The sequence below is a fragment of the Schistocerca gregaria genome, chromosome 10 (assembly GCF_023897955.1).
Source record: "Schistocerca gregaria isolate iqSchGreg1 chromosome 10, iqSchGreg1.2, whole genome shotgun sequence".
Taxonomy (NCBI): domain Eukaryota; kingdom Metazoa; phylum Arthropoda; class Insecta; order Orthoptera; family Acrididae; genus Schistocerca; species Schistocerca gregaria.
In genome coordinates this window covers 66,751,789-66,776,158 of record NC_064929.1, presented here as the reverse complement: position 1 = coordinate 66,776,158, position 24,370 = coordinate 66,751,789, and the positions used below count along the sequence as shown (strand labels likewise).

General features: G+C 41.4%; 1 protein-coding gene across 2 annotated transcripts in view; it reads left to right on the top strand.

Annotated features, from left to right (window-relative positions):
- The window catches only part of LOC126293269 (zinc finger protein 1), a 177,006-nt gene extending 153,113 nt beyond the window's left edge, over window positions 1–23,893 (top strand). The window contains exons 8-13 of one of the 2 annotated variants that reach the window (XM_049986390.1): window positions 1,460–1,766; window positions 4,626–5,040; window positions 6,738–6,940; window positions 8,262–8,613; window positions 10,739–10,961; window positions 16,387–23,893. In XM_049986390.1, the coding sequence (XP_049842347.1) occupies window positions 1,460–1,766; window positions 4,626–5,040; window positions 6,738–6,940; window positions 8,262–8,613; window positions 10,739–10,961; window positions 16,387–16,580 (1,694 nt within the window). In that variant the 3' untranslated portion in view covers window positions 16,581–23,893. The remainder of the gene's footprint in view (window positions 1–1,459; window positions 1,767–4,625; window positions 5,041–6,737; window positions 6,941–8,261; window positions 8,614–10,738; window positions 10,962–16,386) is intronic. The other variant, XM_049986391.1, reaches the window with a different exon arrangement.
- Window positions 23,894–24,370: the final 477 nt, after the last annotated feature.

The window sequence follows — 24,370 nt, the reverse complement described above, 5'->3', positions numbered from 1 at the left end:
GTGTAGGAGATCGCTCCCCACACCATGATGCCGGGTGTTGGCCCTGTGTGCCTCGGTCGTATGCAGTCCTGATTGTGGCGCTCACCTGCACGGCGCCAAACACGCATACGACCATCATTGGCACCAAGGCAGAAGCGACTCTCATCGCTGAAGACGACACGTCTCCATTCGTCCCTCCATTCACGCCTGTCGCGACACCACTGGAAGCGGGATGCACGATGTTGGGGCGTGAGCGGAAGACGGCCTAACGGTGTGCGGGACCGTAGCCCAGCTTCATGGAGACGGTTGCGAATGGTCCTCGCCGATACCCCAGGAGCAACAGTGTCCCTAATTTGCTGGGAAGTGGCGGTGCGGTCTCCTACGGCGCTGCGTAGGATCCTACGGTCTTGGCGTGCATCCGTGCGTCGCTGCGGTCCGGTCCCAGGTCGACGGGCACGTGCACCTTCCGCCGACCACAACATCGATGTACTGTGGAGACCTCACGCCCCACGTGTTGAGCAATTCGGCGGTACGTCCACCCGGCCTCCCGCGTGCCCACTATACGCCCTCGCTCAAAGTCCGTCAACTGCACATACGGTCCACGTCCACGCTGTCGCGGCATGCTACCAGTGTTAAAGACTGCGATGGAGCTCCGTACGCCACGGCAAACTGGCTGACACTGACGTCGGCGGTGCACAAATGCTGCGCAGCTAGCGCCATTCGACGGCCAACACCGCGGTTCCTGGTGTGTCCGCTGTGCCGTGCGTGTGATCATTGCTTGTACCGCCCTTTCGCAGTGTACGGAGCAAATATGGTGGGTCTGACACACCGGTGTCAATGTGTTCTTTTTTCCATTTCCAGGAGTGTACATATTTGGGAACATTTTAAAACGAAAGCATATGTGTTTTTTTAAGACAAACTTATGGACCTCCTATATTTTTTCTTCAGCAATCCATAGCATGACAAAGCACATACACAATGGCGTTCATTTGCATCGCAATATTCCCATTACATCCCGAGATATTGAGACACGAAGTTGATGCTTGAAACACCCGACATGCGCTGCTAGCGCACGTCCTGAGGCTCAGGCGTGAACCCCATGCTGCCCGTAATCGCGAAGTGATTGACATGTGTAATCACACCTCCATACTTATCAAGAGGTCTGTATACGTGCGGATGGATGTGTTTGTGTGTGTGTGTATGTGTATACCTGTCCTTTTTCCCCCCTAAGGTAAGTCTTTCCACTCCCAGGATTGGAATGACTCCTTACCCTCTCTCTCTTAAAACCCACATCCTTTCGTCTTTCCCTCTCCTTCCCTCTTTCCTGATGAAGCAACCATGGGTTGTGGAAGCTTGAACTTTGTGTGTGTGTGTTTGTGTTTATTTGTGTGTGTATCAACCTACCAACACATTCGTTTGGTAAGTTACATCATCTTTGATACTGCTGGCAGCCAGCTTATCCAGTGTCAATGCCCCACAGCCAAGGAGGGTGTGGAGCGCCTGCTGGAGCTGGTAGGGTCCACGGTGAGCCGCCGCCTGGTGGAGGCGGGAGCCCAGCAGCTCTCAGGGTCCCCGGCCACCCCCGCTGGAAGCAGCTACTGCTCCTCCTCCTCCGCCTCCAGCGTCGCCAGCGCCTCGTCGCCACTCACACTCATCCACCCATCCAACAACAACAACAGCATCACAACAAATAACAACAACAATAACAACAACACCCTCGAGGACCTGCAGTGCCGCTTCTGCCACAAGAGGCTCACATCTGCCGTTGACCTGGATCAGCATGAAAGGTGAGCTCAGTTTCTGATTTCCTCAACCTGCACACATAGAGGACCCATGACCCCTGTGCCTCTCGTATATTGGATAAATTTCCACTCAGCTGCCTTTTACATCAGGCACTGACAGGTGTAAATATGACTAGACTGTCAGAGTTATAAGCAATGTTATGTTAGGTTAACCGGGGACCCCGCCGCAGCTACAGTGGTCCACAACCCGACGACGACTACCGCAGTCCACTTCACCCCTTCGCCGTCCCACACCGAACCCAGGGTTATTGTGCCGTTTGGGCCCCGGTGGACCCCCCACTGAACGTCTCACATCAGAGGAGTCCCCTACGTTTGTGTGGTAGAGTAATGCTGGTGCACACGTACATGGAGAACTTGTTTGGGCAGCATTCGCTGACGTAGTGTAGCTGAGGCGAAATAAGGGGAACCAGCCTGCATTCACCGAGACAGATGGAAAACCACCTAAAAACCATCCACAGACTCGCCGGCTCACCGGACCTCGACACAAATCCGCCTGGTGGATTCGTGCCAGGGATCGGCGCTCCTTCCCACGCGGAAAGCCGTGCGTTAGACCGCACGGCTTTATAAGCAATGACTGCCAAATACTAGCATGAACTCCGTACAGGAGAATGGAAAAACTGGCAGAAGTTGACCTTGGAGAAGATCAGTTTGGAATCTGGAGAAATGTAGGAACACACAAGGCAATACCGACCCTGTGATCTCTCAGAAAGTAGGTTGATGAAAGCTGAACTTACATTTGTGAACAGATAATTTTGTTACACGTTACATGGGGACTGTCCTCATCTCTTTTTCATTTTCGTTATTGAATCACTGGTTTTTAATCAGATATATTTTTCTGATTCCCAATTCTATTCCTTCATATTTTAGACTGGAAGTTCATGACTGATAATGGTTTTTATCAACTGAAGAGGGTTGAAAACTTTGCCTAGCCACGCCAGCTGTTACTGCGACATTATGTAGCTTCCTATGCTGTAGTACGTAGCATTTATATATACCAGAAGATTCAACTTAAGAGGTTACGAAACCAGTTGTGCGGGTCTCTAATCGGCTTAAATAAACACAACTACAGTGGACTATCGGACCTTTCATTCAGGTTTATATTTTAATAGTTTTAGCACCTATATTTAAACACCTGTTGTGCTGTATGAACTGCCAATCAGTTATGTATAACTCTCTTAGGGTAGCAGTTGTAAAATACAGGGGGTGAAAGACAGTTTACGTGTACAGAAAGCAGACAATAGCAAATAGTGAAGAAAAGGAAAGAATAACTTGAAATGAAAATTAAAGTTCAGGGAGAAGAAATAAAAGCTCTGAGGTTTGCCAACTGCACTTGAATTCTGTCAGAGCCAGCAAAGGTCTTGAAAGAGACTGGGTCTTGAAAGGAGGACATTAGATGAACATCAACAAAAGCAGAAAAAGGATAATGGAATGTAGTGGAATTAAATTAGATGATGGCCAGGGATCTAGATTTGGAAATGAGATACGAAAATTGGTAGATAAGTTTTGTTATGCAAAATAAATGATGATGGCCAAAGTAGAGAGGATTGAGATAGATTGGCAATGGCAGGAAAAGTGTTCCTGAAGAGAGACAGATTTGTTACATCGAATATAGATTTAAGTGTTGTGAAGTCTTTTCTTAAGATTGTTGTCTGGATTTTAGCCATGCATGTAAGTAGAACATGGAGAATAGATAGTTTATACAAGGAAGAGTAGAAGCTACAGAAGAATGCTGATGATTAGATGGGTAGATTTGGGACCAATAACGAAGTAGTGAAAAGCAGTGGAGAGACAATAAATCTGCGACATGACTTGACATAAAGAAGGGATCAGTTGATAGGGTACATCATGACACACCAAGGGGTCACCAGTTTTGTATTGGAAGGAATTGTTTGGAGTACAGATCATAAAGGGAGGTCAAGAAATGAATATGTTAAGAATATTCAGAAAGATGTAGGTTGCAATAGTTATTCGGAGACTGTCCTTTACGTATAATTTTCATGTTACATTACTGATTTCATGAGAACAGAAATAAGATGGTTTAGACGCAAAGAGTGGAATATGCACTCTTATTTCTGCTATGCTCAATACATAAATGGAATAGGAAGTAAAATTACTAATACTGCGTTCTACCTTGCTCGGTATGTGAATTGAATAGGCTGGAAAATTCCCAGGACTACTGCACTATACAGTATTGCTACACTTGTCATGATAGGCAGGTGCTTAGTCAGTCTTCAGTTTATGGTACGTTTTTGGCCATGCACTGTGGTGAATACTGCAATTGTGTATTTGACACCAAGAAACCTTCTTTAACTTCCAGTGCTAAACATGATTTGAAGATGGTCATTTGACTGAGACTGTTTGTGAATAAATACAAGTTACATTACAGCAGGCAACAGCCTTGTCGCATTGGTTTCACTGGTTCTCGTGAGATCACTGAAGTGAAGCGCTGTCGGGTGTGATCGGCACTTGGATGGGTGACCATCCAGGGTGCCACACGCTGTTGCCATTTATTGGGGTGCTCTCAGCCTTGTGATGCCAATTGAGGAGCTATTCGACCGAATAATAGAGGATTCGGTCAAGAATACCATCATAATGACTGGGAGAGTGGTGTGCTGACACCGCGCACCTCCTATTCGCAGGATGACACGGCGGTCGAACGGTCCCGGAAGGCCACTCGTGGCCTGAAGACGGAGTGCTTTTTACATTACAGCAGGATTTGTTGGTTTCCGCGATGCCCTTCTTAAAATGTGTTGAAGCTATGCGACAACGACAGTCAGTTTATGCTGTTCCGCTTTTAGTGTTAACACTGTGTATTGGGAATGACATGAAGTCTCTGTTCGACAGGTTCTTGTGCTGTGGGGGTGGAGGGTCCTCGTCGTCCTCCGCAGCCAGTGGCAGCGGGAGTGAGGGCCTCGCGGCCAAGTTGGAAGATGCGGTCACCGCCAAGACGGAGGAAATGTCCATCAACGGTGGCAGCGACGAGGCGAGCGACGACGACGAGGGAGGCGGTGGGGGCGGAGGGGGCGGCACCGCGGGATCCACCTCCGGCCTCCCCGGTGCCTCTGCCGGGAACCACGGCTCCAGCGGAGGTGTCCTGGGTGCCGGCATGGGTCGGACGGGCAAGGTCCGCGTGAGGTCGCTCATCGCCGACGAGCAGCTGGCTGTGCTCAAGGGCTGCTACGCTGCCAACCCTCGGCCCAAGAAGGACGAGCTGGCGCGCATCGCCGACCGCATCGGATTCCCCGTACGTGTGGTGCAGGTCAGTGGGCAATGGCTCCACCCAAGCACTCCTCAAGTCTTTTTCTTCATACTGGTATTGTCTTTCTCTTTACTCTCATTGTCTGCTCTACTTCTTTCTATCTGTTGTTTGTCCATTTCAGACATTGACTTCTTATTATCCACCCTCACCCGCCTGCTATTGGCCCACTTTCAATCAGTCACTTCACACAATTTACTAGTCTTTCTTATTCCCCGTTCATTGCTCTGTGTACTTAATTTTTAAGTATTTCCATGCTGTTATTATTACTTTTAGATACTTTCACTGTACAACTAATTTCCCATAAGCTTCTCCTTATGTAGCTCTTCCATATTCTCCTTCTCTTCTCCACATATTCTCTTACTTGTACTGTACTCACATTACCCTTACTTTTTTTTCATGTTTGTCTTACTTGTCCCATACAACACTATCATTTTCATTAACATTTTGTAACTTGCTCCTTTTCCTTCCATTCGACTAGCTATCAACTTTCATTCCTCCTATTCTGTTGTACATCACTCCCCTGTGTATTATGCTTTCTTTCCCCTATTATTTTACATTCCTCCTCTAATTACTGCTACTGTCTTCTCTTGTACCTCACACTTTGTCTTTTTGCCCCCTCTCCTGTCACTTGTTTCCTCCTCCTCTGCCTTCTACTTTCTTCTCTTTTCTTCCTCACCTCCTCCTGCCCTCCTCCTCCTCCTCCTCCTCCTCCTCCTCCTCCTCCTCTTCTTCCTTCCTTCTCATCTGCCTGATTTGCTTCCTACTGTTAGCAGTACTATTTCTGCTTCTCCTCTTCTCCATATTCAGCTACCTTAATCTTCCTTTTATCTGTATATTCTCCTTCAATGACTTTTTTTTAAAATCATTATTTTGGTAATTGTTCCTTATCTGTCACATATATTATTTCTTAATCAGCTTCTTTGTCAAAGAGTATCCAACTTTTACCCTATCATTCTCTTTCATATTCTATTCAACTAATTTTTGCTAGATCCTCTTCTTTCAGTTGCTGGTTTTTCTGCTTCTTCCTACATTTGATTCACACTTTTTTTTAAAGATCCGTAGGTATTTTTTCACACAACAAATAACGATTCAAATTAGTTTTTCTGTCCCTCAGCTATGAGTATCATAACTGATACTTCTACTTCTTCCTTCTTCTTCTTTATCCATAAGGAAATGTTACACTTGATTGTTGTAGCCTTTTATATGTATGTATAACTTGCCACCACTGTGTGACAAACTGAAGTCACCCACCAGTTATGATTTTATGAAGTTTGTTGAATGTCTCATACATTCCTGATTAATAACTTATACTCGATTTGTACTGAATAGAATAGTTGTTAATATAACCATTTACCATTGTAAATTCGATTAGGCTCTATGGTGTACTCATATTTTATTTTCTGTTGCCTTTTTAATATATTTGATCTACCTGTCATCTCCACCTCACCATTCACCCACTTCTTACTTTACACTGTACATACTTGTTACGTAAGTCTTCCTCACATCAGGTTTTGCTGCATACTTTCATCAACAAATTGATCATTACCAATCCTTTTAAGCTACTATATTCCCATTTTATATACTAGTCTTTCCTTTTGTGGTACAGGAGATGTTTTGATTATAGCCCTAGCCCCATATATTCGTGTGTAACTTCTCCAGCCAGGACATATGTAGCAGTGTGTCTGGGTATTCTGCAGGTGTGGTTCCAGAACACACGAGCACGCGACCGCAGGGAAGGACGGCTGGTGCATGTGCCGTACCAAGCACCGCCCCCACTGGCCCCTCCACCTTCGGGGCTGCCATCGCCGCCCCCGCTCTATGACCTTACTGCCTGTGAGCAGCCCCTGGACCTGTCTACCAAGCCTCCTTGCAGGAAATTGGAGACTGTTAAGGCTGAATGGTAAGCGAAGTTCAAACAAGTGGAATTTTTAGTAAGAATATTGACTTGTCTTTCTCTTTTCCAGTTAATATTTCTGCATGGGATGATGGTCAGAAGTTTTTTTGTGAGGCCATACAGAGAACATTGAGTGAATTGTGGATTCTATTGGAATGTTTACACTTTCATCTCGGTTCATGATTGTTTCTATGGATTTAAATAATTTTTGTTCCCCTGGCGTCATATTCTCTATTCACTGATTTGTTTAATGGAACTACATCATTGTTCACTAACACAATCATTGTTTATATATGAAGTCTTCACAGGTTGTCAGCCGAGTAGCATCGTTGTCTCATAGCAACGTTTCGATGGAATGCGTCTCCATCACCTTCAGGCAAAGTGTCGGGATAATGTCAGTCGCGGGCTTATATCTCTGCTAGACCGCTCTCTGCTTCCCACGGCCGGCCAATCCGTGGGAAGTGGAGAGCGGTCCAGCAGAGATATAAGCTCGCGACCGACGATATCCCGACACTTTGCCTGAAGATGATGGAGACGCATTCCATCGAAACCTTGCTACGAGACTACGATGCTACTCAGCTGACAACCCGTGAAGACTTTATATACGAAATTCGCTGAGAAAGCCTGCAATCACATACAATCATTGTTTGTTTACTTAATTTGCTGCTATAAGCAGATACGCTTTTTGATTATTTGTTCGTCTTTATTACATTGCACCACTCATTGGTTAAGATTATTTTCCCAGAATGACATTTCCAAGTTATACTCTAGAACATTTCTTGACAGGTGAGAATGTTTGTAAGAGCATGGAAACCTTCTCGAATTTTTCCCCAAAAAAGAATACGTAGATGGGAGAAAGACACAAATGCCCTGGTGATCACCACCATGTTCTCGTGACCGCTTCAAACACAAACATGCACACAACCTCAACAGGCACCACTGCACAACCACTACAGTGCACAGTGGAGGAACAAAGGGTAGCACCAGACAAACAAACCAGTAATTTGTATGTCTATACATTTCATAGTCAGTTTCAGCAAGACTGTGTGACAGATATATGCCTACACAAAATGTTTCACACTTCCTATTACAAGTCAATCTTTAAACTTATTTTACACTTAAACATGGTTTCTCATCATAATTTTATCAACTAAGTCCCCCCTACGGCCACTAGGAACTCGTAACAAGAATCGAGAAACACACATTATGTACAGCAGGACAGTTGCAGTGCAGCTAATGTGTATACATATCATATTTTGTGATGACTGTAAGACTCCAGAATACACAGCCACCTTTCAGCACGTACACATGTGGACTCGGCTCACAGGTCCGACTACTCCTGCGGCGGTGACGAGGCGGCGATGAATCTGAGTGTGGGCAAGGCGTCCCCCGCAGCATCGGCGACGCCCAGCCCGCACCGTAGTACCGCCCTCGACGCAGGGCAGTCTCCTCCCCCGGCACCCGCTTCCGGCCCTGTCGCCACCCCCACCTTCCCCTTCGGCGGGGACGGCGGCAGCCGGCTAGCTCGCATCCTGTCGCAGCCCCGCGACTTGTTTGCACTGGCGGCTCTGGATCGGCTGCCCTACGGAGGACCCGAGTCCCCGGCACCCTTCGGCCGCTATCACGAGAACGGTGGTGACTCCTCCAGTCCGCATTCCGACAAGCGTCCGTGGAAGCAGGTGAGCAATTCTAGACACAGCCCACACTCGTATAATTTCCAGATGTCACACTTTCCAGTAAAATGAAGGTTGCCAATTTTTTCCATGTTATTTCTACAGCTTTATTTAAATTGCTTGTGCTACATATCCTTTCAGTTACTCACTGTCACTGTGATGGACTCCAACCTAACAACTAATTTGACAGTTCTTCAGATGGTTCATTGCTATGAAGGAGAGATCAAATGATAATTAAATGGACACCCTTACTGCAAACAGGCGTTGATATACTTCATTGGGGACATATTAAAAATGTGTGCCCCGACCAGGATTCGAACCTGGGATCGCCTGCTTACATGGCAGACGCTCTATCCATCCGAGCCACCGAGGGCACAGAGGATAGTGCACCTGCAGGGAGTTATCCCTTGCACGCTCCCCATGAGACCCACATTCCCATCATGTACACACCACTACATTTGTAGTTCGCCTAATAGATGTTTGCCCATCATACTCGTTACTCGTGGCAGATTAATCTACCAAGTCCCGTACGAGTTTGGGCATAGTGTGTGTGTTCGCACAATAGGGTCAATGGTTGGGAAGCCATATTTTAACTATATATGACGGTAGTATCTGTTCCTGAGAGAACAGTTACCGTTGATGACCATGCAGCTTTGCTGGAATGAAATGGTAATTAAATGGACACCCTAGCTGCAAGCAGGCATTGATATACTTCATTGGGGACATGTTGAAAATGTGTGCCCTGACCGGGACTCGAACCCAGGATCTCCTGCTTACATCGCAGACGCTGTATCCACTGAGGGCACAGAGAGATCGGTGTAGGTCTAATCCCACACCTATGTAAAGTTCCCTGCCAAATACCAGATGAGTTAATGAAGAGGCAGAGGGGGACCGCAATTGGGAACATTTTTTGGAGGGGGGCGGTTGCCATTTTGCAAATATCATGTGGAGTAAATGTCACATTTCATAGCACTGTATGGTCCAACAAACTACAATAGTATACTGGCTAACATCATAGGTCTTGCAAAAAATTCCACAATGGCTAGAACTTGGTAGCAGGGAAAAACCATGCTAATTTTTACAACTGCTGGCTATTGGCAATTAGAACTACTCTAATAACTATACATTTTCTTTGTCCTGTACAGGATGACTAGTCTCCATCAAGATCTAACTTGACTAAAGTGCAGGCAGAGAGTGAGAGCGAGGCAAGATATGGTTATAACAGTTCAGTTTCCAAACGAGAGGACATTGCCTAAGTCTGCATACCACCGACCCTCTATTGCCAATAGCTCCAGCCACCTGCTGGAGCAAGAACGCACCATTAGAGCTATATCTGGTTAGCATGTATGCCTGTCAGGGCAGAAGAGGGGGGAGGGAGGGGGGAGACTCGACAAAGCAGCCACGTTCAACTGAGCAACAGGTGCTCCTCTGCTCCTCATTAGCCTCAATCTTATGTATTTTAATTACTGAATGACTGACTAGTGTCATCCAAGTGCAACTCTGAGCACCTAGAGATGTCACTGGCAGTTCATCTTGCTCAGTCCAAAAAAAATTATACATATAAATTTAGATCATAAAATTTCATTGAATCTAAAGTATTACTATGTCAAACTTTGATTTAAGAATGAAGAAACATACACACACACACACACACACACACACACACTCTCTCTCTCTCTCTCTCTCTCTCTATTTCTCTCTCTCTCTCTCTCTCTCTCTCTCTCTCTCTCTCTCTCACTCCCCCTCCCCATCCCTCTCCCTCCCCCCCTCCCTCCCTCCCTCCCTCTCCCTCCCTCTCCCTCCCTCCCTCCCTCCCTCCCTCCCTCCCTCCCTCTCCCTCAGTTATATGATAACCATCCATTGGACTAGGCTGAGACAACCATAGCTCCTACCACTGTCCATCCACTCGACCAGGGTGAGGCAATACCATGTCTTACTACTGTAGACTTCAGAGAGCCACAATGGTATGCTGTCCATCCACTGGACGAGGCTGAGAATACACCATGCCTCACTACCTAAAAATCCAGCCACCTAGGGTGTTACGCTGTCCATCTGTTACAACAGTATTCGTGGATCCCACACACCTCTCAGCCATCCTGCACCTGACCTCAATCCCCTTCTCCTGCCACAGGGTTACGGGGATGGTGAAGACACGACGGACGATGCGGAGGACTCGGGTGGCGACCCAGCTCTGGGCACTTCGCCCTCCAAGAGGCACCGCCTGCTGGCTGCCCTCGGTGGCACTGACCAGGAGCCCGAGGGCCAGTTCGTGTGCGACCAGTGCGACAAGGCATTCAGCAAGCAGAGCTCGCTGGCGAGACACAAGTACGAGCATTCCGGTGAGTCGGGAACCGGTACGTCCAACAGCCAACAGCTCGCTCTTTCCTATGTACTGTAGCTAGCTGTAGCTGTAGTTGTAGTTGTAGGTGTAGGTTGTAGCTGTAGGTGGGCAGCATGATAAGTCCCACTTGGCTTAGAGTACATGTCACGCACGGATGCGCAGTCGACAGACGACTCTGAGGTCTGGCTAAAAAATAGCCAGACCGATATTTTAAAAGACTAACAGCGCAGGTCTCGAGGTCAAATGCTACACTGCCATCATCTCTTCTCTCCATTCCCAATAACCATTTGCCTGCTGACCCCACACTCAGGCTGCTGCCTTTGTTTTGATTGAAACTTGGAAAGCTCACCAGAGAGGGCCATTCTTTACTGAAAAAAGGCTATGATGATGTGTCTCACACACTCAGGTCTTTGAGTGGTTTAAGGGGTTCAAAGAGAAACGAGAAGAGAGCGAAAATAAGTCATGTTTAGGGGATCCTCAGTGTCAACAACAGTGGAAAAAATTGAAAAATGGTTCTTTAACCTGAATCATCATCAGTTGAGCATGTTTATGGTTGCTGATATTGTAAGAATTTAGAAAGAAGCAATTAGACGGATACTACATGAGCGTTTTTACAAGAGGAATAACTTTTCACTAATTGTGGGAACCCAGTGGTGGAAAACTGACCCTACTGTCCAGATCTCGCTCTGTGTGACAGTTTTCTCTTCCCAAAAGTGAAATTTGCACTGAAGCAAACAAGATCCAAGACAGTTGAAGAAAAAGTGATAGATTTCATGAACATGGTTTCAAAAGATAACTTCCGACACTGTGTATAATTCTCACAGAGTGGTTTAAGTATCATGGACAGGAATAATTTGATGGGGATAATGTGAAAAATTAGGAAGTAATAAAAATAAAGAATATTATATCCCTAATCCAGGTATTTTTTAGCTAGACCTCATATCATTGGCAAAATAGGTCATTGATCACTTAACATTCCACAGTTGCGAGGAATCGATCAGATCTTAGCATATGGACTGTCAAGAGAGTAATTCAATCTATCTGTGAGGCAATTGGTTTTTTACAGCATCATAGGCCATTTATCGCACCTAAGGCACCAAAGCTCCTCATTTTGCTGTTTGTCATCCTTGTAGCTCTTTCTTCCCACAGGAACGTTTCTTCCCCACATCCATCTTTTCCTTAGTCTTCCTCATCACATTTTAAAATAACATGTGGCAGCTTCTACCCCAGCAACCCCATCATGTGACTGTATTATCATAATAAATGCTTCTCACTTATATCATCGCACATGGCTTTCTTTCCAAATTCTCACTCTTTTTTCATTTCCTGGCATTGTAAAATCAGAAGACAGTGCCATCTCCAAACAATCTGGTTTCCGGAGAGTTTAAATTGTTGTTCAGAACATGTACTACTGGTCCAGAGCCGAGAGTACACTTTACAAATGACTTGAACATATAAGTCTTTGTCTCTGCAGCACACACATGGGCATCACACAGTCATTTGTCATGCACTCCATATTGAATGGAATGGGAAGAAACTCTATAGGAACAGTTAGAAGTATCCTGTGCCATACACTTCGCTGGTTTGTTGAATGTAAATGTAGCTGTAGATGTAGATTTAGATGTAGGTGACATTACAAACCAAACACAACTGTACTCTGTTTGTAATGGTTTCTGAAATGTAGCAATGGAAAAGATCAGGAATGGGACTAGTTCACATTACAGTAAATTTACTGATTGCAGTTCTTTTGTGTTATTGCAAAATCCTCCTCATAAATCATGTTAAATTGTTGTGAACAAGTGTCATGTTGCTAATCACAGCTGCTGTCTGCACTTTTCTCTGCAAACTGTAATTAGGAACTCAGCTTCTGATTACAAGAGCCAAACATGAGCTGAAAATATATCATTTATGGCCTGCACAATGCCCATTACTCACAGTTTCAAACAATTGTGTCTTGAAGACCATGGAGAATAGATCATAAGCTTATGCTGATGTTTTTGCTACAGAATAGCAAATCTTAATGTAGGTAGACATGTCTACTCCAAACAAAACAACAACAACAGCAATGATGATGAAGATGATGATGCCAATAACAAAAAAGTAACAAATGTTCAAATGTATGTGAAATCTCATGGGACTTAACTGCTGAGGTCATCAGTCCCTAAGCTTACACACTACTTAACCTAAATTACCCTAGAGACAAACACACACACCCTTGCCCGAGGCAGGACTCAAACCTCTGCCGGGATCGGCCACACAGTCCATGACTGCAGTGCCTTAGACCGCTTGGCTAATCCTACACGGCAAAAAAATAACAATAACAACTTATCTTGCATGAGCTCAGTTCTGCAACAAGTAACTTAAAGTTTCCTACACACATACTGCAGCTACACAGCTTTTTCATAACACAGTTCTTACTATAAGACACATACATTAATTTAAAATTTTGTGTCAGTTACACTGTTAACTTCAACAATTAAAGAAACCATCAGGAACATCAGATCAAAATCCTCCGCAAATCATAGCATGCACAGTATGTTGTTGCACTGTTAACAGTTTCCAGGGATTTTTTTCCAATCTTTCATGATGTTCTGTTTATTAAACATTTTCTACAAACTCTAGCCAACACCAAATCACTGTTCTCTTCACCCATCACTGATTTGTGTTAAAAGCTACTTCAGTTTCAGGGATCCACTTTTGCATCAGTATCTCAGCAGATAACAATTACACTGTTCCCCATACAGCAAAAGTTCTAGCATGTTGTGCACACTATCACCTGCTGAGAATTCAGTTACTATATCATCAACAATTCCTAATTGTTTGAAGTTAATATGTTTGCTGAGTATTACTGTTTATGTATAGTGTTCTAAAATGATACATAAAACCTTGTAGGGAGTACCTAGCTGAGTACAGAAAGCTACGTCCAGGCTCATAATCCAGCAGGCTTCAGAGCTTAAAACAATTGGAGATGATTTTTTGTCCAAACTATGGTTTTGTTCCTAGTTCATGACATTTATCACTATCTATGTCTCAAAGTAACCTTATCAACATTGTCATCGTGCTGGTCCTCAAACTGTCCACAGAAGCTAACATTGTGAACACATTTGTCTGATGAATCCACTCTGTATGTGAGCAGTAGTTTCCTGCACGCTTCTGTCACCGAATGAGGTGGCACAGTGGTTATCACACTGGACTCACATTCTGGAGAACGTCGGTTCAATCCCGCATTCGGCCATCCTGATTTGGGTTTTCCATGATTTCCCTAAATCGCTCCAGGCAAATGCCGGGATGGTTCCCTTGAAAGGGAACGGCTGACTTCCTTCCCCGCCCTTCCCTAATCCGATGAGACCAATCATCTCGCTGTTTGGTCTCTGCCCCCAAACAACCCAACCCTACTGTCGAGCCTTACCATTCTACCTCTCACCTTCCTACCTACTTCCTCTCACAGTTTTGTAATTCAGTTGTGTCATTGTGTGACGTGGAAAGTTCACTAGAGCTAAGTGTGTTCTGAAGTTAAACAGTATTGCAGTGCTTGTTTCATGTAATATTTTTTCATATGACAGAACTGCCTAGAAGTCCTCTATCTTGTGTAGGTCATTAGAACCATTGTATGGACATTTGTTCCTATCCTGAACTGCACAGTGGCTCTGGAGGAGTGCTGCCCCCAGAGTAGAATTGCACCCAGGGGTAGCACTACATCATTGCTACAAAAAGTCCACGCTTTCGGTCTATCCACTGACATATGCGATTGAATAGAAAGTTTTCTAACAGAGAGGTCATCCTAAACTGGGTAACTTCAACAGTAACAAGAGTAACTTCAGGTGTGCCCCAGGGCAGCTTAATAGCTCCTCTGCTTTTTACGATTTACATAAACAATCTGGTTGATGATATTGACAGCGGCCTTAGACTGTTTGCCAATGTCAACAGGAAAGTAATATCACATGAAAGTTGTGAACAAATCAATGAGGATTTGCAGAAAATAAATGCATGCTGTAATGACTGGCAGTTATCTCTCAATATCAGTAAGTGTAACCTACTCCGTATAACAAGGCAAAAATCCCTATTAACGTATGAGTACAAAATAAATGACCAGTCTTTGGAAGCAGTAACATCAGTCAAGCATCTGGGTGTGACTATTTGAAATGATCTCAAATTGAATGATCAGATTACACAAGGTGAACTCTAGATTGCGGTTTATTGTTAGAATCCTGAACCGATGCAGTCCTTCAACAAAGGAAATAGCTTACAATACGTTAGTTCATCGAGTATTAGAAGTTCGTCTGTAAGGGACCCTTACCAGTTGGATCTGATTCAAGAGACTGAGAAGGTCCAAAGAAGAGCAGCAAGATTTGGTACATTTAGCCATCGCAAGAATGTCACAAATCTCATAGAAAGTGGGACACACTTGCAGATAGACGATCCGCGAGTGGAACAGAGGGTGGGAAATGTGAATTTGGCACAAATTGTTCCCTCCACCACACACCACTTGGTGGCTAGTAGAGTATAGATGTAGATGTAGATTTTGATGCATCTTGCATATTAGATGAACTCAGCGTTTGTAGTCATTTTTATAGTTCTTGCCTTTTCATTATTGATCTACAGAGTGTTACAAAAAGGTATGGCCAAACTTTCAGGAAACATTCCTCACACACAAATAAAGAAAAGATGTTATGTGGACATGGGTTAGAGCTAATTTTAGTTTCGTCCACCTGTGCTCAATGGAGCACGTTATGATTTCATATGGGATACTCTACCTGTCCTGCTAGAACATGTGCCTTTACAAGTACGACACAACATGTGGTTCATGAACGATGGAGCTCCTGCACATTTCAGTCGAAGTGTTCGTACACTTCTCTACAACAGATTCGGTGGCTGACGGATTGGTAGAGGCAGACCAATTCCATAGCCTCCACACTCTCCTGACTTCAGCCCTCTCGACTTTCATTTATGGGGGCATTTGAAAGCTCTTGTCTACACATCCCCGGTACCAAATGTAGAGACTCTTTGTGTTCGTATTGTGTACGGCTGTGATACAATACACCATTCTCACAGGGCTGCATCAGCGCATCAGGGATTAGATGCGACCGAGGGTGGATGCACGTATCCTCGCTAACAGAGGACATTTTGAACATTTCCTGTAACAAAGTGTTTGAAGTCACACTGGTACGTTCTGTTGCTGTGTGTTTCCATTCCGTGATTAATGTGATTTGAAGAGAAGTAATAAAATGAGCTCTAACATGGAAAGTAAGCATTTCCGGACACAATTCCACATATTTTCTTTCTTTGTGTGTGAGGAATGTTTCCTGAAAGTTTGGCCGTACCTTTTTGTAACACCCTGTGTATTAGGATATAGCAGCTTTGAAAGTAGAGTAGTAAAGCATGTGAATGTGTGGCCACGCCACGTGCTACAACTGCAGCCTCCGTTTGCCTGCCCACAGGTCAGCGGCCGCACAAGTGTGACGTCTGCACCAAAGCGTTCAAGCACAAGCACCACCTCACAGAGCACAAGCGCCTTCACTCTGGAGAGAAGCCCTTCCAGTGCTCCAAGTGCCTCAAGCGCTTCTCGCACTCCGGATCCTACAGCCAGCATATGAACCACCGCTACTCCTACTGCAAACCCTACAGAGAGTAGCTGCCGGACGCCGGCCCCGTCGGCCACCGTCCCGGCCCCGGCTACTCTCGCTGCGGACTGTACGGGGTGTAGCCTCTGCGGCCGATGCGTGAACTGCCGCTACTACCGCCTCAAATCCTACGGACGGCGGCCGACCGATTCGGTCCCCTACGTCCCGGCGGCTGCTACTCCCACGTGGCCCGGGCTCCCGTGTCACTACCGCTGCCGGCCCTGCCGAGAGTAGGTGACGGCCATCGCCGTACGGCTCGTAGTCGTCACTTGCCGCCAACTTCGAGACGGTCTGCCACTCTGGCCACGCACAGTGCTGGGAGCAAATATTGCCACATGTGTCGGCTACTGTCATTACAGAAACATCTCACAAAACTCTGAACTGTATTGATTATTTCTCTGTGGCTCTTCCACAGTACCCAGCACCTCTCACTACGAGCTTCACAGAGACTGGATATTGGGTGCTATGCTAACCGTCACTGTGTAGTGGCGTATTTTTCTGCTGGTACTGGTTGGAGCTCACCACTTGTACCTTGTTGTGTATGGAGCAAAAACTGCACCGAGATATATCCTGTATCGTATAATTTGCAGTACGCAAAAGTGCTTGAAAGTCGGTATTGCACAGTTCCCTAGCTAAGATGTACTCTTTTTAGCAGCTCGATTGTCGTAGCTAACCTTGCCAGTTTGACAAGCTGTGGTTCACAATACCTTTAAATCAAGTGGTATTGTGCTTCTTTGCCTTAGAGTATCCACTCAATACAAGTGTATTTTTCTCCTGCCGCTGTGTGAACATTTCTCCTCTGACCGATCATTTTTGCCACTATCTCCGAGCGGTATCACTCCAATTTTTCCCTCTTAGTTTGGTATGAGGACATATTATTTCAAAAACTTTAAACCTTGCCAAGTTTCACCATTATAATATTACAGATGCTGTTCTTGAAATTCATTTCACCTAATTAAATACCACCTCAGCTGATATTTACTGTAATTGCAATTACTGATCATTTGTGATAATGGAGTTAAACTACTCAATCTAGTCTACCACTAGAACATCACATTTTTGGTAGTTATTAGCGACAACATCTTTGAAACAAATACCTTGTATGTCTCTTAATTAGGTCAACTCATAACATGTTCCGAAGCTTATCCAGTGGCTGGTGTTGAAATACATACTTAGCATATAGTACTTTGTTTGTGTCCTTTGTACTGTCAATCAATTCTATGGCTTTTTATAGCTTCTGCCTAAACCCTCATATTCAGTTTTCCCGATCCAGGATACAGCTAAGACCATTTGACCTTAGTGATGGGTGTAATCTGGCAAAAATTTCCATCGATGAATAATGACTATTTTGGAGTGCTGAGACATGCAAAAGCCATTGCACTTCCAATTTTCAAATTCACTGACGTGGTTCTGAATTAACCTTGCTCTTGAAAGATCACAATGGTTTCTAAAATTATATATGGACAGTAATTTGTATTTGATAGATCACATTCTAACAAGATAAAACTGTAATGAACTTCACTGTGGCCCTGAGAGAGACGTTTCAAGAAAGTATCTTTGCTTCTAAAAAGGAAACAAGAAAAATATGATCCAGACTTAAATTGTTGAAACATTAATTGGGCTTTATTAATCCCTTTCCTCTATCTGTCGGACAGCTCTAGTAGTTAAAATTGCTTATTTGGAGAAATCAATCTTAATTCACAGTAATCTCTTTCTGCTTCTCTGTATATAACCTTGAGCACTTGTTATGTAATGAATGAGGAAGTAAGTTCCTCTTAGCAACATACAGCACCATCATCATATAGTTTGTGTCCTACCAGAACATATAATACTGGTAATATTGTACCTACTACCTATGTCACATCTGGATTCAAGTATCTGCTTTTATTCCTCAAACTTTTTATGGTATAACACCCTTTACTTGTTGCAGCTTGACAAGGTATATTTAGCACAATAATATTTTACCCTATCTTATAGTACTTTTTAAATTTTGACTCTTGAGCATAGATATCACAATTCTCCAATTTATTCTTCATATTAATGTACATTTAAGAATGATTATTATTGTTCTGTCCATTGATTCTTCATTCCTTAAAGTAACTAAAATATAATAAACTAATTTTGATGTTTGTACTATATAAAATTGTTCATCACACAGTGAGTTCCAATTTATAGAAATATGGCTTCATCTGATGCATCATAATTTTGTAGTTAATAAAACGGATAAAGTGTTCATCTTGTGAGGAAAATGAGTAACAAAATGCAACACTGGAAGAAAAAATAATATGCCACATATGCCCACCTGATTATACACCATGGGAAACTTAGTTTAGAACTAATGTCATCTTTTTCCCAACATATTTGGAAAATGTGTACTTTCTTATTGGTCTGAATAAAAGTAAAACATAGATATTAGCAGTATTTGATGGAGAAGAAGACTTCATATGTATATGTCACTTAAATGTGGACTGCTTTAGCAGAGCTGACAGATCCAAATTAAAATCCACAGCTGTTATAGCTAGCTTCTTGAACAATAAATACAGTTCATTCATTGTGCAAAGAAAAGATCAGATAGGGGAAGTAAGAACTGGTCAAAGCACTGGCACAACAGATAAAATAGCATAGGAAGCCCATTGGAAGGAATTGTGGTGTAGATCAGCCAAAGTTTAACAGCAAAATTATATACAGTTCTCACTATTAGGGTCTCCACTTTGATTGTTCAGTTTCTTTCCATGCCAACACCAGTACCTTGAAACAGTAGAGATATAGAGAGCCTCTCCTGCTAATAGTTGCCTCATGCCATTCATACACATAATGTTCTCCAATCCCCAACTGCATTTCAGTTGTCTTACACAAATTTCTGTCTTCTTCTGCATTATCTCTGTGTCACTGTCAAATAGTCGTCTTTCTTACATTTTAGTTTTCACACTAATACATTACTTTTATTTACACCTTCCTTTCTATCTATTTTTATATCATTCTTTCTATTCCTTTATATCTTTCTACCTATTTTATATATCATCTTGGCATTCTTTCTGTCTACTGTATAATTTTTCTTTCTTCTTTCCTTTCTAACATTTTTCTTTCTTCTTTCATTTCTAACTTTTTTCTTCTTTTCTATCCTTTCTAAGGAGCTTGGTGTTTATCTTTGACTTATACACCACAGGAACCTCATTATTACAGCTGTGGATCTCAATCATTTTTACTTCATAGATTTTTCGGGAGTGTTGTGTGTCTCATCATACAAGGGTAGGGATGATTTTTCCATCACATCTTTCCCCAGGTGTTTTTGTTTTTTAAGGCTATTTCTTCCCTGTATGTACTTCCCATATGGTGGAGCTATATATTGCAGCTGTGGGATCATATCCAACAACTCTGTTGAAGTTGGTCATTCATTGAAAGTTACTCTTCAGTCTCAGATATTGTTAATATACCTTTATCTACGTGATCCAAATATTCTTTTTTTAGTAAAATATAAAGTTTTGACTGTATATGTTACTTAAATTGAGGGAGTTTGAAAGAAATTACAGACCCCCTACTATGTGTATGTGTGTATGTATGGCAGATATTCCAGATTATGTTAACGTAGCAGTCTTCAGAATTCTTTAAATGTTATAGTTAATAGCAGAAGATATTTGTAGTGGAAAAAAATACATTTCCAGAGAAGCAAATGTTTGTAGTGAAAATTAATTGTTAAATGAACAATGGGAGGAATGAGTGGCAGAAAGAGTAGAAATTTGTTATGAGTAGGGTGACAATGTGTTTGCAATGAGGATTGAATCAAATGTCTTCCACTGCCGTCAAAAGCTGACATATATTGGTGATCACAAATATTATAGTTTTCGTATAAATGAAAGGAAAACATAAATTAGGCTTTTTATTTCCTTTGTTTGTACATCACATGACTGGATGACCAGCATATTAATGTTAATAGTTGTCATTTATAGAGTAATATATTTCTTGACATTTTATGTAAAAAACTGACAAAGTGTAGATTGAATGGGTATTTTTCCATTTTTTACAATTTTTCTTTCCAGTAATATCTAAAACTTGCATTTAATTCAGCACAGAAACCTCATTATATTCTTATTTTCATAATAATTGGCATTTCCTTGATATGGCTTCACCATTGTTTGTTTTACCCTATAACCATTTATAACCTATACAGAAAATGGGTCCAATATTTAACTACTTTTGCATATACAGCCCTTGAATTCTCACTTTAACCCATATTTGGTTAATGTAGACTTGAAGCTAATAATTTAAAATGGCTTTCTAGGAACAGATGCATTGTTGTGCTGATGACATCACGAAGCCTCCTTCATCCATAATTTGTCTGAAAGGAAAGCTTCTGTAATCTGTTAAACTCACAATAATTTATTTATTAAATGCTTGTTAAAAAATGAAAAGACTGATAAAGTACACTCTTGTCAAGTTTTCTTTTACATATTGAAATACAGATTAAAAATCACTAAAAGTTATTGAACCAAGTGCTGATGAATGGCATATAAGAGTTTAGTAAGAATATGTTTTGAATTCTGAAACTGATAATGAAAATAGAATATATTCAGCATTGACGTGCTCTCATTGACAATATCTTTACAAATAGGTTAATACTAAACCATGGTGCAAATGGGTGCAAAGGTATTATTGTAATAATTCAAAGTAAAGAAGATACGTAGCTAAGAAAAATTTAAAACAAGAACCAATATTTAATTCATGTTACTTGTTCAAACACTATACCCTACCTGAAGTTCATAATCCTGCCTTTACCAGAAACACTACAAAAATGATACAACTAGAACTCAGGTCTTAGTTTTTTATATTATTTAATGTACATAAAATGCACTGAATCGCACACAAAATGTATTCAGTTTCTTACTTTGTACATAAATTATTGTGGTGCATTTACACTTCATATACCACACATATTTCAAGATATCTGAAATTCAGTACACTGAGAGACAAACTTGTCATAAGGTTATATTAGACTATGTGACTGTCAAGTTAGTACTGCTTTTGTTTCTTGCAGTTTAAGTGACAATGGAGCTTTTGTAATTTCATACCAGAATGCTTTCAAGTACATTGTGTACTGGAAAATATATACCTGTATACATGTAAAATAATTATACACCATGAATAGAAGAAATACATTTGGTGTTACTTTTTTTTATGAATATGTGCTATAGTGCTCCCAAATATATGAACTTTAATTAAATGCTATAATAAATAACGCTAGCATTATAAATTAGATGAATGGAAGAGTAAAGTTATGCGCACTGTGTAAAGTTTAAAATAAACGAATTTAAAGTGTCTTTTTCTGCATGAAATTTTCATCAACGATATGAGAGAAATTATGTCATAAGTCTATATATGTATCTGTATATAGAACTTTCATCTTTATTACTGCTCTTATGTTATATATTCTATTTGAATCAAGAAAGCATTCCAAGATCAGAACTGCTATATCTTTCCATGTGTGTATGTGTTGCAAGCAAAGGGTTTTTGACAATAATATGTAGGAAATCTTTTTATATTAACAAAACTGATTAAAACCATTCATGGTCTGAATGGTCATTACAGGGATGTAATAGCCAGGAAACAGTGGCTTCCCTCTTCATGTTTACAACACTGATTAATGAAGGGAGCTGCTTATTGCTCTTCAAGCCTAAGAATATATTCAGAGTATGAAATATTTAATAGAATCACAGGGAGTGTGATTTCCATATATTATATATTATAAATATTAATGAAAAGAAATTATATATTATGAAAAAGGAAATGCAGTTATATATATATACATATATATAAAAGGATAACTTCATGATGAGTATCCTTTCCCCTCCTGCCTCCAAAAATTATATAACAGTTCACTTCAAATATATATTTTTTGCATACCTTTAATAGTTATGTATGCTCTCTGTATTGAGTCCTCATACATTATTTTACAAATGTTGACTTTATTAAGTAATTTAACTTTTTGTTTTTTTATTTGCGTGTTAAAATGTTCTGTTCCATTTGTTGTTTAACTGGGATATTTTTATGAGATTAGAATTATAAAGGGACAAACTACAATGAGTTTTCTAAGGACTTTTCCTCTTCCCTTACTTCTATGTTTTAACTCATTCCTGATAATTTAGTAGATTTTAATTAACGAATTTATTTTTTTAATGTGTGTATAGTAGTATTTGTCTTTCTCATAAAACTAATTTAACATTTCTGTCTATAAATATAGATATTTGATGCATTTCTTCTGGGATCTGAATGGTTGTAAAAATAGAGTTTGTAGAGAACATGAATAAGAAAACTGATAATTGTTCATCTATGTGCAAATTATTTCTCATCGTCAGGTACTACCTTAAAGATCCGTAACATTTGAGATTTGTTGTTTGGGTAATACAGTGAATATCAGTGTAAAACTCAGTTGTGCTGCACGGCTATGATTAAATGTGAAGCATATGCAGGTCAAAAGTCTAGATCATGTGACAGATTAAAATTTTTAGATGACAGACAAATAAAAGTATACTTACTAAAATGTTTGAGAAGTAAGCAAAAGCTGGAAGGAATGTTTTTGAATGTGATTGGGGTGGTGAAGATGATGAGAAATAATGAATAAGAATTTAGTTTTTTACATTTAAAAGTGCTATAAGGTTTTTATAAAGTATGTAATCGCGTTTTTTAAGGTTTTGAGAACAACGAATATGTAAACACGAAGCAGTTGTTGTTTACTTTCCAAGCTGTGCTGAGTACTGGTAACACTGCCCGTGAATATTACTGTTGTGTGTTTCTATTTCATTTGTTGTGTATTTAAGGTTTGCTTTTAAGTTTCCTGTATTGAATTGGCCATAGAAAACTTTGCTGGTTTCTACAAAAAGCTAGTATGACCAAAGAATATGTAATATAAACTCAGAGTTCTTTGTTAATAATTATTCTTTTGTGCAATATGCGAATTTCTTATTGCTGAATTTTATTTATGCTTACAGTGAATAAGTTTTGTCAACATACACGCAATAATAAGAGAAAAGTGCAGTAGTTATTTAGTTCTTATGCATAATGGTTTTGTGCCTCAGTTTTGATTCGCCAGACTGACGGCAGAAATATCTGTCAGATACAAGACATTTACATGACAGAGAGGGGATCTCTTTATATTATTGTATTATAAAATAAATTTGGGATAAACCCTTGCAGACTGTGTGTGTCTACTGAAGGAGTGCCATAATAACATTGGAGAAAGTGATGCACACTGAAGAAAACATGAATGTTTGAGCCTGTGTACGTTTAATTCATTATATATAAAATAAAACAAATTTGTGATGAAATCTGATCCTTTGTTGTGATTTCAAAAGACATTGTATCCCTTCACTACAGCCAATTAGTCCAGCATTAAAAGTAAACTATAATTTCATTTTTATAATTTAAAAAAAAGTAATATATATATATATATATATATATATATATATATATATATATATTAAAAACAAATATTCCAAGACTTACCAAGCGGGAAAGCGCAGGCAGACAGGCACAATGAACAAAACACACAAACACACACACAGAATTACTAGCTTTCGCAACCGATGGTTGCTTCTTCAGGAAAGAGGGAAGGAGAGGGAAAGACGAAAGGATGTGGGTTTTAAGGGAGAGGGTAAGGAGTCATTCCAATTCCGGGAGCAGAAAGACTTACCTTAGGGGGAAAAAAGGACAGGTGCACACTCGTACACACACACATATCCATCCGCACATATACAGACACAAGCAGACATTTGTAAAGGCAAAGAGTTCGGGCAGAGATGTCAGTCAA